Genomic DNA, 16,286 nt, shown 5'->3' with positions numbered 1-16,286 from the left:
TCGCTGTCTCTCTCTTCCGTCCCACTACCTACGCAACCCACGGATCGCCTACTTTTCTGGCCTTTCTGCTGCCCCCATCGCATGTAGCCATTCCATTTTCCCCGCCACCCCGGCTCACATTTCCCCATTAGCTATCCTACGTCTGGTCTCTTCATCCCGGGCCCGCACCCTCCACGCATCCAAGCGTCTCCATTGATTCCTCGATCATCCCGCCTCCTACACAGCCCACTCTCGGGCATCCCCATTGGTTGTGTGCTTCCGCTGCACGCGCTTCATCGCCTACGTCACGCATGCGCGGATCCCCATTGGCTCTCCGCTATACCTGTCTTCGTCTCACCGCCTACGTCCCCCGTGAGTCGTAACCCCCCGCCCCGCGCTGGCCTTCCCATTGGCTGCCTGCCCCTTCAGGCCCTGCCCCCGCCGGTCCCGCCGCCGGTGCCGTCGGTGCCGCCGCCGCCGCCGCCAATATGGCGCGCACGGCCCCTGTGGAGCCCCCGCTGCGGCATCCCGCGCCCCCCTCGCTGGCCTCGGGCGAGCCCCGCACCTCAGTAGAGGTAGCGGTGGCCCCGCGGAGGGTGCTGTTCGCCGACGAGGCCCTGGGGCTACCTTTGGCGCAGCTACGCCGCTACCGGCCGTGGGGCGGGCCCGGGGCGGGCAAGATGGCGGCGGCGGCCGGGCAAGATGGTGACAGCGGCGGGGCTGAGGACGACGATGGCGAGGATGGGGATGAAGGGGAGGAGGAAGAGGAGGCTTGCCCCGAGCCCTCGCCGTTGTGCCCCGTTCCCGCTGGCGGGGGGTTTTACTTGGTGCCCACATTTTCGCTGCCGCCCGCGCCGGGCCGTCTGGAGCGCTTGGGGCGCGTCATGGTGGAGCTGGAGGCGCTGCTGCCGCCTCCCGGAGCGGTCCCCGGGGGTGCCGGGGTGTGGGTGCCTGGGGGGCGCCCGCCAGTGTTGCGAGGGTTGGTCCGCGTGCTGAACCGCTCTTTCGAGAAGGTGGTGCACGTGCGGGCCTCACACGACGGCTGGGCTTCCTTCTGCGACCACCCAGCACGCTACGTCCCGCGCAGCCCGCCGGGGGCAGGAGTGGGAGGACCAGGAGCAGGAGATCCCATCTTGGATCTGGGCCTTGGCCTGGGCCCTGGCCAGGTGTCTGCCTCCTCGCCCGACGACGGTGGCCGCACCGATCGCTTTGCCTTCCAGCTGCCCTTTGCTGAGGGCGCGGGCGATGGGGCGCGCCTGGACTTCGTGGTGCGCTATGAGACCCCCGAGGGCACTTTCTGGGCCAACAACCACGGCCGCAACTACACAGTTCTGCTCCGGATTGCACCCGCTCCCATACCCACTGATGCCGAAGGGCTGCTCCAGCAGCAGCAGCTGGAGCCACAGCCCGAGTGCCAGGGCCCCGTGGAGGCTGAGGCCAGGCAGCTGAAGAGCTGCATGAAGCCGATGAGGCGCAGGTAATGTCTGCCAGCGCCACCTCCGCCAACGCAGGGCTGTGTTTAGGATGGAGGACAAGCATTCCAACAACCCTCAGGCCTGCTGTAAAGGACAGGGAGGAGGGCACGTTCAGTCAGTTAGTCAAAGAGTAATGGAGACCAAACATGTGCTAGGCCGTGTTTTAATTACTGGGGTTTCATTGATTTATTGAAGTCCACTGTAAAGCCCTGAACAAGACAGACATCTTCCCTGCCCTCAAGGTTCATACAAGCTTTTATAAGCCTGGTTTGAAAAAAACCCACAGGTATATAAGATACATAGGATAAGATTAACTGCTGAGAGAAAAGTGAAATAGAGTAAGGGGATAGTTTGGGAGGGAATAGCTGCTTTAGGCAGGATGTTTGGGGAGGGCCTTTGAGGGAGTGAAACCTGGATGCTGATAAAGAGTTATGTACAGATAAGGGGGGGTTGTGGAAAAGGGAACAGGGAGGACTTTCTGAGGAGGTGCTGTTTAAACTGATCCCTGAATGATAAAGAGGAATAGCTATGCACATATGATGGGAGCAAGGGTGTTCTAGGGAGTGAGAACAGCAAGTGCAAAGGTCCTGAGGTGGGAATGAACCTGGTGTGAATGAAGGATAGTGTGCTGGAGTGAAGAGAACTGCAGTGATATGGTAGTGTGGACCAAGGGTGTTGCCAGTGGGAGGCGGGGAATCTGATCCCCATTTGATGGAGCAGGAGGTCAGGGTTCCAGAGGGAGAAACTGGTTGAGGAAGTGATGGCACCTGGCTTTTCCAGTTCAGTCATGTCTGACCCTGAAGCCTGTGCACTCTTTCCTGCTTTGCTCTAATATAGTCTGATATCTCCTGTGGAGTTGAGGGGCTGAGCCCCTGCTTTCACAGGCAAGCAGTGCCTCTGGCAGAGGCAGAACCAGATGGGCCTAGACTGGAAGCTCTTGATCTTTGTTTTTGCTGTACCACCTGTGACAGACCATTCAGGTCCTGGGAGAATGAACCCGTTAACCCCAGAAGGTCTTGATATAAGATTCTCCTATCAAGTAGCGAGTTTTTCAAGAGAAGCAACTAGGCCTGATTTTGAGGGGAACCACCTAAGTCTAACCTGGGATAAGTAGATTCTCTGTGCACTTGGGGGAAATGCATACATTTCCCCACTCTTGGGAGAACTGGAAATTGGAATGGGAAAATGCTTTTTGGATCTTGTATATGATGCTTGATCAGAAGCCTCTGGCTGCAGCAAGATGTTTGTGGTTCTGGCAAGGTCTTAGGCTGTGAGTGGTTCGAAAGGTCTAGCTCGGGTCTGGTGCGCAGATGTGCCTGGGTAAGTGAGCAAGCAGACAAGTACCCACTTACCAACCAGTGAGCCCCACAGTAACCTGAACAGGGCAGGCAGCAAGGTTGTCTTTACAGCGGTAAGAGTGTGGATTCTGACATCAGTGCCTGAGTTCAAATCCTGGTCCTGTCTATTAGCCTTGTGACCTTGGGCAACTCATCTCATTGCACTGTGCCTCAGTGCACATCTGTAAAACATAATTATTGCACCTGCTTCACAGGAGACGAGTAAGAGCATTCGGAACTGAGCCTGGCTTTTAGTGGGGCCATATAGGTGTCAATATTAATGCTTAGGGAATCACAGACAGCTTCTTGGATTCTGCTCCCCATCTCTGCTCTGCCCGTCATCAGCTGTGTAGCCTTGCATCAGTTTCTTCATCTGTGAGCCTCAGTTTTCCCATCTGCTAAAGGGAAGTGACAGTCACTTTGGTGCTTGGATTGGATGCAGCAAGCATGGGCAAGGTAACTGAAGCATAGTGGCAGCTTCAAAAGATTGACAGTGGCCAGCATTTACTGATCTCCGTGAGAGCTTCGAGTTTGTTCTCTCTTGAGTCCTGCTGCGCATGCTGTGTGCTGTAGATGCTATGATTATGCCCATTTAATAGAGGGGAAAACTGAGGTAGCTCAGAGAAGTGAGCCAGCTTGTTCAAGTATACTCAGCTAGTGAGTGACAGGACCAGGAAGGAGAGGTAGGGACTTTTAAAAAGACTATTGTTCCTCTTGAAGGCCTGATAGGATTCAGGGCAAGTTCTGCATTTTCCTCCTGGTGTTTATGTTTCCAGCATGTCTTGCTTTCCTTTTATCTTTTTTTTTTCTTTATTGATCTTAAGTGTAAAGCTCAATAGATTTTTACATATGTACGCCTTTGTGAAACCATCACCTAAATCAAGATAACTGAGTTGTTCCAGTGCCCCAGAATCACCTTCATTTCTGTCACTTTTCCCAAGTCATCATCCCAGGCAGCTGTCGTGGGAGCTGTCTAAGACGCGACAGTTTGGGTAGCAGAGTTTGGTCATTTTAGAGTGTGAAAGGAAGGGAACAGAGAGATCAAAAGCTTGCAGGGCCAAGGTGGGTGGAGAGGGTGTTTTTCTTTTAAAATACATGGGTGGTTTTAAGGAGAAATTGAAGCGGCCCGTTCAGACAATTGTTTTGGTATCTGGCCCCAGGTCTGTGGTTCCTAACATGACTTGTGATATTATTTTAAGTGGGCAGATGGCTTTTGATAGCTTCTTTATCTTGATCTCAGCTCTTGCAAAGGGGAGGTTGGTGCTCACTGCAAGATCAGCGATGATCAGTGATAAGATTTTCTTTGTAGGTCGGTGGCTTTCTTGGCGAGTACATTTCAACTTATTATTGTTTTAAAACCTGGGTGCTGCTGGTGACATGGAGCGCTGTTGAAGAACAGCCACTCCCTGCAACCCAGCCCTCAGGAGATGGTAGAGGATCTTAGGGGCTAGCCTTCTTTGGGAGCCCTGTCATAGAAGGCTTCCCATTCAGAAAGTGTTGACTGCAGGCCCACTGTGCACCAGCACAGCCACGTCATGTCGGGGCATGGGAGAAGTCTGTGCTAGCCCTTGGGATACAGCTCAGAAACTGAAATGGCTGCATTCCTCAAGTTGCTGGACTAGGCTTTTGATAACCCTCAGGCTTAGAGATGACCCATTAACAAGCATTTATTGAAGGCCTGCCATGTGCTGGGCACAGTGCAATGGTTCAAATAGGGCAAAAACTGCAGACTGGTGCTAAGTTGTCAAAGGGTTGGTGGTGGAACTGGGTGGGAGGGGCAGGGATGGAGGGTTTGTTGAACAAGACCTGGCAGAGCCCCTGCGGAGTATTTGCGTGCACAGTCTTATCTGATCCTTTCAACGTTCTCTGTGAGAAAGACTGTTTTGATCCTTCTTTTCTGGATGAGCAAACTGAGGCTCCCAGAGTCCAGAATCCCAGGGCCGGTGTGAGGAGGAGAGTTCCAGACCTGCCTTGGCTAACACCCTTGGGAAGTATCCTATTCCTCTTAAAAATAAAGACCAGGAAGGCCTCAGCATGTCCTTTGAGCACCTCCTGCCTTCTCCCCCAGTCTGGCCTCCAGGTCTACTTGTTTCACCTCACGCCATCCTTTGCCTTCTGAGCTTCTGTCACTGGGGTCTTTCCAAGGTGCTTTGCCCTTTCCTGCCTCAGAGCCTTTGTCCCTGCTGTTCCCCTCACCAAGAATGCTGGTCCTTTGCCCCTTGCAGCTCCTCATTTTGATCCTTCAGTTCCTCTCCTGGAAGCCTGTCCGTCCCAATGGCCTCAGGCCCAGGTCTTTTTATAGCACTGATCAGCCAAGCAGGCATGCCCTGATAGAGACTGTCATATAGCAGAGTAGATGAGCATTTCCACATATCCAGGATCACTTTCCACCCTGCCTGGCAGTCCTACTTTATTCTGAGCCACTCTTGTCTTGTCCCTGAAGTGACTCTTAAATGTTCTTTACCTTCAGACTTCCTGCTTCACAAAAACAAGTAGAAACCATAAGAATGGAACTCCCTACGACTTGTAGCCCCCAAGCTTGCAAACTGATTTCCCACCTTTGTGTTTCCTCCCTTAGGCCAGTCCTCTGCTTACACTCTGGGTTCCATTTTTCTGCAACTTTCTCCAGAACCTGACGTAATCAGTTATGCTTTCTCTTCTGGCAGCTTTTCACTGCCCTCCTCGACTGAGCCTCTCTCTTGGCCTTTATACGTGCCAGCGTCACTACTGTCTTAACTGTATGTCATTTGACCTCACTTCTGTCCATGCTGCTCCTGGCTAGCACCCAATCACCCTTCTCCCCTTCACTGTTGACCCCTCTCTGAAGAGGTACCTACACCTCTCCACTCACTTCTGCCCCTGCATCTACCAGATTCCATAGGGGTATTTTTGTGTTCTTGAAGTGGTTGAGCAGTCCTATTTAAAATACTTTTCCTTGCCTTGGGACCACTTTCTGCTTCGTTATCTCTGACTCTCTGGCCCTTCTCTTTCTCTCCACTCTTTTCTTCAGCCTCATATGTATTACCTCAGTACCTCTACTTGGCTGATGTCCCAAAGATGCCTCAAACTCTCCTCATTCAAGATTGACTCCATCACCTCTTCCGTAGAGTCCTGAGCAGCCCCTCACTCCCCAACCCCTCCATTGCTTATTTTTCTTCTAAGCATCCTGAGCCCTATCTGACCCTGTAGTCTGGGCCAAGGCCCTTTGTTCTAGGGCATTCTTTCCTTTTCTGAAGGCCCTGGCCTCAGTTTTTAGTGAGATGTTCATTAGGGGATTATTGGATGACCCTTTCTGCCCTGCTAGACTGTAAGCTCCGTGAGGGGTAGGGACATGGTCTGCTTTTGTTCACCACTGTATTCCCACAGGGCCTGTCACAGTGCCTGGCACTTAACAGGTGCTCAATAAATGTTTGTTGAAAGAATGAGTGTGAGTATCTTTTTTTGATATCTTCCTGCACACTGAATTGTAAGCCTCCTAGTCGGATTTGCTCACCATTTTGTCTCAGGTCTGTCCCTGGGCTGATGCACAGTAATGCCTCCATGATTTTTAGGTGTACCTGTAGGTGAATGAGTGGGGGCCTGACTTGCTATCCGAGTTAGCAGTTGGGACATCAGAACAATCAAAGTTGAAACAGGACGGGCCAGGGGTCATCTTAGTTGTCTGAAGAGTGAGGATTTTAGTGGGAAAGTGGTCCTCTTTTATTCCATGGAAAACTAGTAGGGCATCATGGTCGAGGATGTGGGCCTGAGGCCACATTTTAGGAAAATGGTACAGCCGGGATCTGAGCTGGGAGCTCCTGCTCTGGCACCCCAGTTCTCAACTGCTGTGCCAGGCTGGGTGATGGGTCTTACCAGCTGGGCAAGTTTCCTTCCTCTTCAGAGCCTCAGTTTCTTTCAGTGGGAATTTGGAGGGGAGTACGGGAGTTGGTGATGGACAGGGAGGCCTGGCGTGCTGTGATTCATGGGGTCGCGGAGAGTCGGACACGACTGAGCGACTGAACTGAACTGAACTGAACTGAACTGTTGGTTAAGCACTTTAAAGGCAATTTCCAAATATTTCCTCAATCTGCCAAACAGCTCTCTGAGGTAGGTATTAGTATTATACCCTCTTCACAATGAGGAAACTGAGGCACAGAGAGGTTAAGTAACTTGCTGTAGGCCACACAGCTGGTAGGTGGCAGAGCTGGGGTTATTCAAAACTACATGTCATGACCCTTTATTGAGATGTGAGATCAGTTTACTGGATTCCAACAAACATTAAAAAACAGCATAGAAAATAATGAGTGCATCACAACATGTAGTGAAGGTAAGTGTTCAAAGAACAACTGGTTTTCAGATATGTGTCTATATATTTACACATGTATGAGCGTGTGCTGGGTTATGATGTAAAATGTTATCTCTTACTGTGGGTCATTGGGAAGTGAATAGAGGCATTGCTTTAACAGAAATTCATAGCACAATAAACTGCTCAGCTTCCTCCCTCCACCCTACTGGGTTGTCCGTAAGTTCCAGAACTGACACACACAGCTGGGGAAGGCAAAGCAGTGCCCCACTTAACTTGGCTTTCACAGCCTCCTTCAAACCCCATTCTTTTCAGAAAACAGAAGGCTCAGGGTAACTGGGATTCCAAGTATCTTGGGCAAGTTTCCAAAGCCACCTGTCCCCTTGGAGAGTCAGCATTATCTTTGGGCTGACTGCATGGGAGCTGGGGTCTGCTGAGTTTCCCTTTGGGTTTCAGTGCATGACCCACTTTGGGCTGGCCAGGTTCTTTGAAAACACGAGTGTTGTGGGTGCTCTCAGAGGACTTGGGTGGTGGCAGCAGTGATGTGACATCCCTAAAAGTCTGCTTTGCTCTTCTCCACGGGGGTTGTCAGCCATCACTTGCTCACTCACTGTGTGACGATGCACTTTTTTGTTCTGTCTTGGCTGGCCTAGGCTGGGGCTCCCAGCAGTTCTTTCTGAAACCCCACCCCCAGTCTCAGCTGCCATCAGGTCAAGAGGCCATTGAGTCTCCTGATGGCAGAAGACTTCTCACGCCCAGGAGACAGGCGTGCAGGGCTGACATGGCCTCTTCTAGGCCACACTGTCTTGACTAGCTCTCAGGAGAGCACCCAGAAGATGCATGCGCAAGATGCCCCCTGATCTGTGTGCTCCAGCTTGTGACTGCTCATAACCCTTAAGGTGATACCATGTGGCATGTGTGGGGTTGGTGCCAAAAGGGCAGGTTTCCTTCTCAAAAATTAGCAAGCACACTGGAGGTACAGTTTTGTTCTTAATCTCCCTCTTCAGTTTTCTAAGAACCCCTCTTCTCTGTTACCAATTAGTGAGTCAGTATACATTTGTACTCCAATTTCTTTTACTATCCTTTTGATTAAAATCCTAGCTGCCTCGGAATATTTACTGTGAAAGACAGTTCAAGAATAGTTAGTGTTTTTTTTTTAAGGGCCAAAGTTTCAAACTCTTCAAAATGGAACCCTCTTTGGATATTATCAGAGTGGTGTGTAGTTAGTAGTGTGTATGGACAGTTCCTTGAGCCTCAGTTTCTGCATTTGTGAACAGTTTCTGCAAAAGGAAGGGTATTGCTTTGAAAGATAGATATGAAGGTTTTCAGATGACTTAGGTGTATCAGTGAAAAGGGTCCACGGTGGAGAAGAATGATAGATGTTTGTGCCTCCTGCTTTCATTTCTCTGACGTCGGAGGAAGGGAGAGTGACCTGTGTACTTCTGCTGACTTCGTGGATCTTGGGATTGGCTGAATTGCTTGACCCAATTTTTGGATGTTTCCCCTCTTCTCACCCTCCCCGGCTGTGAAAGAGATGTTCTGGGGGCAGAAGGATTGTTATGTCTTTGTTTTACTTCTCTCTCTTCCTTCAAATGGACCGTGGAGTTCTTTCCCTGCTGGTTGCTGCATCCTGAGTTCCCCCTATTATCTCATACACCCAGGGCCACTCTGGAGTGGCTTGTAGAAGTCTGATTGTTGTGTACATGCACTGGGCCAGATGGCAGGGGAAGGCTGGCTTAGTCCTGCCCTGGAAGCAGGGTTGCCTCTCTGTGGGTCTTCTTGAGGATGCTTGAGAAGACCCTAGGACGATGACATTTTCTTTAATGAAGGACTACATTAGCCAAAGAAGTCAGCAGAAATTGTGTTGGGCCACAAATCCAAAGACATGGATTTTCAACCTACTCGGGGGACTGGTGCAGGACCAAGCCAGTTTGCTTCAAATCCCCCTTTCTCATCCATGAAATGCAGGAGGTGATGGCTGAGCTCCTAAAGTCACCCACTCCCTGCCCTCTAGACTGTGATTCTGGGAGGTGTGAGCCCCAGTCTGTGGAGAAAGACAGATGGTCCTTTCTGGATCTTCCAGACTCTAGATCCATGTGCATTGTTCAAGCTTCCTCCCCAAGGGTGCTAATAAAAAGCAGTTCTTTCAGCCATTTCTGTGTCTGGTGGTCTCCTAGCCACATGTCCCACAAAGGCAGGGAAACTGGGAATGACAGTGTGGCAAACGAAAGATCGAAAGCAAAGCTTTAATGAAGATGGAGGGAGGGATCTTGTCCATTGTTGCTGCTTCGTATCTACTCTGGAAAGGATTGGAGACGGGGCTGTGGTAAGATCCCAGCCTCCCTCATCAGTTTGTTGGTTGAGAGCACAGACTTAGGAGCTGAAAGGCCTAGGTTTCTATCTTCACTGCATGACTGAGCTGTTTACTTGGCTTCTGTTTCATCATCTGTAAGATAAGAATAAAAGTATCTCATAGGGTTCTCATGAGAATTAAGTGAATACATGTGAAGCTATGCTACGAAGTACCATAGTAACACTATATTCAGGTCAGCTAGTGATAATTCTGTTTCTGTAGGTAATTGTGAAGATAATTGATTATATGTTTTCATAAAAGTTGCAACCACTTCTGGAAGTGTCAATATACTGTTACTTCTTAGAAAGAAAAAAGACCTGAGCTATTGCCTCAGCTCTTCTCAGATCTCCATATGATTTTAGTTAATTGTTCCCTCATTGGAAACAGCTGATACTTATGAGAACAATGATTTCCGCATGATCTTCGTGCCCTCACCTGTGGTAGGGACTGGGTGAAATACACTTGGTTTCTGCTACTCAGACCTTGGGGTCAGACTTGCCTGGCAAAGGAGGAAAAGACCAACAGATATCTATTCAGCCCCTGCTCTGTGCCAGGCCCTGGTGTCTGGCTTGAAGTCCTCATTTCCCACGACTGCCCTGTGCTTGGTGTACATATCCTGGCTCCTCTGTGCTCCGTTTTAAGATGAGGAGGGTGAGGTTCAGGAAGATTAAGTATCCTGCCAGGCTGATACGGCAATGGGTGGAGGGTTGGCGGAGGGACCTAGGCCTCTGTGACCTCGAATAACTGCCTTTTCTTCTGACCTTTCCATTTTCCATTTGTTTCCTTCCTTCCTGTTGCTGTTTCCTGTGCCCCACAGTCCTCACTTGCCATTTCTTGGAAAAGGTGGTTTCCTCCACAGCCAGAAATATACCCTAGAGAAATAATCCAAAATGTTCATTAAGCTATGTCCAGTGATGTCTGCTGAGGTCTGCTTTGCCAGAGCAAGATGAAAGAAATGACCTAGCTGCCCAATAGGAAGGGAATGGCTGTGTACATTAAGGTCAGCCCATGTGATAGGAGCAGTAAGCAGCCTTTTCAGATGGTTACAAAAGTATATAATTCTGCTTCTTACTGTTAAATGGACAAAACCAGCGGCAAAATTATGCCTGTAGAATCTAAATGATTCGTAGAATGTGTGGAATGAAATTTTCCAGAACAGTAATGGTGGTTGCCTCTGGCTGATGCATGACTTTTCTCCTGCTTCTTTACACGTTCCTGTATTTCGTCAGTTTTCTCCAGTGAGTGTGTAGACTTTATGACCAGAGGATAGAGAGAGGCAGCAGAAGAGAAACTGCAGCTATCAGGTGAGGGTGGGCCAGCAGAGAGGCTCAGACAGTGCCGGTAGGTGGCAGAACTGGCCTTTCAGGGCATCAGATCCATGCATTCTCTCCTCCGCCCCACAGGCCTAACGAAGAGCTGAAGATGAAGAGTGCGGACGATAATACCCCTGCTGTGGGTAAGCAATTGGCAGGCTGTGGGAGTTTTAGCTTATATTTACCATTTCTATCTTCCTTTTCTTTCTCCATAAATTAAGAGGCACCCTCTGCCTTAGATTGTCACAGAAAGCTTCAGAGGCAAATCTGACAACTGGCTAGAAGCATATATTTTCTTAATCAAACCAGGCCAGTTCATATACTTGCCTGGCTCCAACGCTGTCCTCCTCTTTCCAGCAGAGCGTCCTGATGTCCAGGAGACAGTGGGTCCTTTGGTGGCCCCCACACCTCTCCGTCCGTGGCCCCAGATGACACTTCAGGTAAGCAGACCTGGCAGCCTAAGGATGAACGCCTGATGAGAGGCTGGGTGGTGGGAGCCGACTTGCTCTGGGTCAACCCTAGGTAGGAGTCTGTTGCTGTTTAGTTGCTAAGTTGTGTCCGACTCTTTGTGACCCCATGGACTGCAGCACACCGGGCTTCCCTGTCCTTCACTATCTCTCGGAGTTTGCTCAAACTCATGTCCACTGAGTCGGGGGAGACCCCCAAGTCAGAACTTGGTGGCAGAAGTGTAGGATGCAGTTATTTGCCTGGGCTTATAGAGATGTCATTTGTTTAGCAAATGTTTATTGAGTGCTTGCTCTGTGCCAAGCACTATTATGGACACTGGTAACACAGTAATGACCAAAAACACTGTCTTCATGGGGCTTACTTACATTTTAGTGGAGTGAGACATAATAAAACAAGGTAGTAGTAAAAATGTATGGTATTTTACCAATTAAAAAACAAATTTTAAAAATATGGTATTTTAGATGATGAGTGCTAAGGAAAAAAAATAAAAGGATAAGGAGAGAGAGTGTGTGGATGTGTGTGTGGGAGGTGGGTTTAGAGAAGGGGAGATGTTTGCAACTTCAGATTGGGTGGCCAGGGAAAGCCTTGGTGGTCAGTGAGATTTGAGTGAAGAGCTGAAGAAAGTGAAATAGTGAGGCATATGGATAACTGAGGGAAGAACATCTCAGGCTAGTGCAAAGTCCCCAACTGGGGCTGCGGCTATATGAGCGAGGAGGTCAGTGCAGAGGGGCAGAGTGAGTGCAGGGGAGCGGCAGGAGGTGAGGTGGGAGAGGTTGGGGAGGACAGAGTGTGTGGGACCTCATGGGCTGTCAAGAGGACTCTGGCTTCTACTCTAAATGGCAGGGGAACAGAGTGGGGCTGTAATCTGACTTACGGTTTAGCAGGTTCCCTCTGGCTGATTTGAGGAAAATAGACTGTGGGGTTGAGGGCAGAAGCTGGGGGACCCTTAGGAAGGGTTACTGCAGTGGTCCAGGTGAATGATGCTGGTGCTAGCAGGGAGAGAGAGAGATTCTAGAGATGTGTAAGTGTGTGTGTGTGTGTGTGTCTGAACTTTTTATTACAAAGATTTTCAAACGTATCAAAGTAAAGAAACCAGGAATTCCATGGCAGTCCAGTGGTTAGGACTCCGTGCTTCCACTGCACAGGGCATGGGTTTGATCCCTGGTCAGGGAAATTAAGATTCTGCATGCCATGCTGCTGCTGCTAAGTCGCTTCAGTCGTGTCCGACTCTGTGCGACCCCAGAGACGGCAGCCCACCAGGCTCCCCCGTCCCTGGATTAGGCAAGAACACTGGAGTGGGTTGCCATTTCCTTCTCCAATGCGTGAAAGTGAAAAGTGAAAGTGAAGTCACTCAGTCGTGTCCGATTCCTAGCGACCTCATGGACTGCAGCCTACCAGGCTCCTCTGTCCATGGGATTTTCTAGGCAAGAGTACTGGGGTGGCTTGCCATTGCCTTCTCCGTGCATGCCATAGGAGCAGCCAAAATAATAATAATAAGAAAACTAGTATAAGGAACCCACATATACTTATCACCCAGCTTCAACAAATTTTAGCACATCCACTCCTACTTTTTCTATACTCCACCCACCCCTTCTTCTCGCCTTCCCTATGAAATTATTTTGAAGAAGATTTAGACATTATGTCATCCACGAATACTTCAGTTTATATTTCAGAAAATTAAGCACTCAAAAAAAAACCCACAATGCGTCGTTCCCCCTCAGAAGATTAACAGTAATTCCTTAGTATTACCAAACATTTGGTCAGTGTTCAAATTTCCTTATATCGTAAGTGTTTTAGGGTCCAAACAAGGTCAACACATTGCATTTGGTTGATGAGTCTTTTTAGAATTTTAAATCTATCTTACAATTTGTTTGTTGAAGAAGACTTGTTTGTCCTATAGAGTTTCCCACAGTCTGGATTTGGCTGATTGCATCCACATGGAAACACATTTCTACTTTATTTTTATTAATTTGTTCTATTTTATTTAATCTTAGATTTAATTAATTTATTAAACTATTAATTTTTATTAAATAAATTTATTAAATCTGTTATTAAAGTAATTTAAATAGAATCAATTCTATTTACTTCTATTTCCATTTTATTTATTAGCTGGAATTCTTCTCTAAAGAAAAGCTATTTGGCTACCTTGAGCATATATATACTGAGGATATATAGAGTTTGTATAGAAAAAGCTGGATAAATATTTAAAATTTTCCCTTTCATTTACCAGTTTTCAGAAGAAATGAACACCAAAGGTTACCAATTAGGGATTTAAGTTTTGGGGTGGCATTATTAACTCTTGAATTCTAAACATATTTGATGAGTTTCAACCCATTGCACCTATTTATTTGTTTTGATAATAAATTGAACTGCTTAAGTTGAACTGTCTCTGGCCAGTGGGAGTTTATTTTCATTTGCTCCAGACTTGTTTTGACACATCCCCAACATTCTTTGAGCACTTTCTCACATTCTGGTATGTTAATTTGTCACAACCTCGTCTTGTACTTTTCCTGCCCCAGACTTGAAAACAGTCATTTATTTCAGGATCCCTGATTCCTTTTAGTGGAGAATGGTATTTAGAAACCAAGATTTGGGAGCTAGGAATGCTTGTTGCTTTTAGACTGGTCGTTGTTTCTAGGCCTTGTCAAAAGACAGTGCTAGGAAATACAATTTTTTTAAAGAGAAAATACATGAATTCATATTGATGTTCTGGATATGTTTTGGAGGTCAACCAATAGTTTTTACTGATAGTTGTTCACCAAATATTGGTGCCCACTGAATTCCTCACCTTTATGATCTGCAGGAAGTCCCCTTTTATTCCATCTATTTTAATATAGGCATAGTCTTTGGAGTTAAGGAAATTATAGTTCTTTAAGGAGTTTTCATCTGGAAACACTTGTGGGTCTGGATGCAGGCTGTCACCAGTTCTCACTGTCTCTGCTTGTTTCCCTGCCTCCCCTGCCTCTTCATTCCCTTCCCTTTCTCTCCCCTCCCACCTCCTCTCCCTATGGTTTCCAGGTTTCTGAAGTTACAGTGACTGGCAGACCCCCAGAAGAAGGTGATGTCACCAGAAGCAGCCCGCCTGTGACTTTCACAGAGGTTCCCCAGGCACCGGCCATCAGGATTCCCCTCTCTTCTTCTCTCTGCGGCCTGGGTCGCTCTCCCCGGGATCAGGCCTCGGGGCCTGATGCAAGTGAGGGGGCAGCTGGGCCTCTCCTGGAACCGAGCCAGCGACAGATGGAGGCCACGTGGGAAGTATCCAGCGAGAATGGAAGGGGCCGAAAGGAGCCCATAGTGGGAGCTATTATGGACGAGCCTACCGGGGGGCTGGAGGTTGTGAGTGGGTTGGAGGAGCTGCTTGGAGAGGACACCATCGACCAGGAGCTGGAGCAGCTCTACCTATCCCACCTGAGCCGCCTGCGGGCTGCCGTGGCTGCTGGTGGGATGGGGGGTGGTGGGGAGGGCCCCTTAGATGGAGGGGTGTCCCCCAGCCATCCCCTGGGCATACTCACAGACCGCGACCTGATCTTGAAGTGGCCTGGCCCTGAGCGGGCCCTGAACAGTGCCCTGGCTGAGGAGATCACGCTGCACTATGCCCGGCTGGGGCGTGGTGTGGAGCTCATCAAGGACACGGAGGACCCTGATGAGGAGGGGGAGGGGGAGGAGGGGCTCTCCATCATACCCTCCAGCCCAGAAGGGGATACCCCTAAGGAATCACCTCCAGAAATCCTCTCGGGGGCCCCTTCTGTGGTAGCCACTATGGGAGATGTGTGGCTCCCATGGGCAGAGGGTTCTGGATGTAACAGCCCTGTGGCTCTGGGTATAGAGGGTCAATTCAGTGGGGCTCCAGAGAAGGGGATGAGCAAGGAGTCTGACTCTTTGCATGTGAATAGGATGATATCTGGGGTGACTGGATCCTCAGGGGCCACAGAAGCCCAGATGGAGTTTACCACTGAGTTGGCAGACAGGTTGATTTCTCTATCTGGCCAGGAGCCAGCTGCTCTGGGCCTGCAGGGGCAAGATCTCTCCCTCCTTGGACCCTTAGGGACTGAAGTCTGTCCTTCCAGCCTGGCCAGGCCCCATGTAAGCCCCCAGGATGAAGGGGGTTCAGGCCCAAAACTTGAGCCCCCAAAGAGGTCTCCTACCCTAGCAGACCCTGCAGAGAGTGTGTGTGTATTGCCTCCCCAGCTCTGGGGACCCCTGACCCAGACTCTGGGGGTCCTAGCTGTGCTGGTGGTGGTCCCTGTGGCTCTGAACAATGGTATGTCCCTCCTGGTGCTTGCACTGTGCCTCTCTCTGGTCTGGTTCTTGTAGGAGCTGCTTGTGAGATGAGCAATAACAGGTTTCCCCTCTCTGGGGAGGGGCAGCCCCTGCATTAACCCCCCTTCCCCAGAGGGTTCAGATGGGATGTGTGGTCTGTTCAGTGAACAGTCCTTTGCTTCTGAGAATGCTTGGCTGGAGAGAGGCATCTCTGTCCCTCAGCTCTCCAGTCAGCATGGGGTTCCCTGTGGCAATACCAGTGGAGAGAAGTGGCACGGGGGGATGGTGTAAAAACTTGCAGAATGGAATTGGGCATGTCCTCCCCTCCCACCCCACCCTCAAGCCTGTATTTATTTTTGTATAATTCTCTGGTTGAGGGAGAGTGGTCATGAGCTGGTCTTGGGGCACAATTACCCAGAGATGTATTTATTAACAGCCAACCTGTGCAACCTGCTGGAGCTTTATTTTTAATTTAATTTATATAGAGTACCTATTATTATACGCCACAATAGAACTCTATGAGAAACAATGTGTCTTGTGCAGTGTTTTCCTCTTTGGGCCTAAATGTGCAGGGTGGCCACGTTCTGTGGAAGGACCCACGGTGGAGAGTGGGTGGGGGTGGATGGGTGGGGTGGGATGTGGTCATACCTGCTGCTGCTGCTGCTTCAACATGTCCTTGAGGATCTTTGTCATCTTACCTTATGGTACTAATATGCAGTCTGGTGGTCTTGTGGGAGTGGAGGCAGATCCTTTGGTCTTTTCCACCTTCTGCCAGGGAGGGAGGAAGAATGGTGGCCACATGAGTGTTTGATGTCACAC

General features: G+C 49.4%; 1 protein-coding gene across 2 annotated transcripts; it reads left to right on the top strand.

Annotated features, from left to right (window-relative positions):
* The first annotated feature begins 400 nt into the window (after positions 1-400).
* Positions 401-15,968, top strand: PPP1R3F (protein phosphatase 1 regulatory subunit 3F). 2 transcript variants are annotated; one of them, XM_055393403.2, is made up of 4 exons: positions 401-1,456; positions 10,830-10,882; positions 11,100-11,179; positions 14,226-15,968. In XM_055393403.2, exons 1-4 carry the CDS (start codon positions 468-470, stop codon positions 15,519-15,521), a joined length of 2,418 nt encoding a protein of 805 aa, XP_055249378.2. In that variant the 5' UTR covers positions 401-467; the 3' UTR covers positions 15,522-15,968. The 2 variants fall into 2 exon arrangements, with proteins under 2 accessions (XP_055249378.2, XP_055249377.2); XM_055393402.2 differs by having other exon boundaries at positions 402-1,456; positions 11,097-11,179.
* The last annotated feature ends 318 nt before the right edge of the window (positions 15,969-16,286 follow it).

The sequence above is a fragment of the Moschus berezovskii genome, chromosome X, assembly GCF_049115385.1.
Source record: "Moschus berezovskii isolate FMDL1 chromosome X, NW_MosBer_1.0, whole genome shotgun sequence".
Classification (NCBI taxonomy): Eukaryota; Metazoa; Chordata; class Mammalia; order Artiodactyla; family Moschidae; genus Moschus; species Moschus berezovskii.
This window is presented reverse-complemented; position numbering and strand designations above follow the sequence as displayed.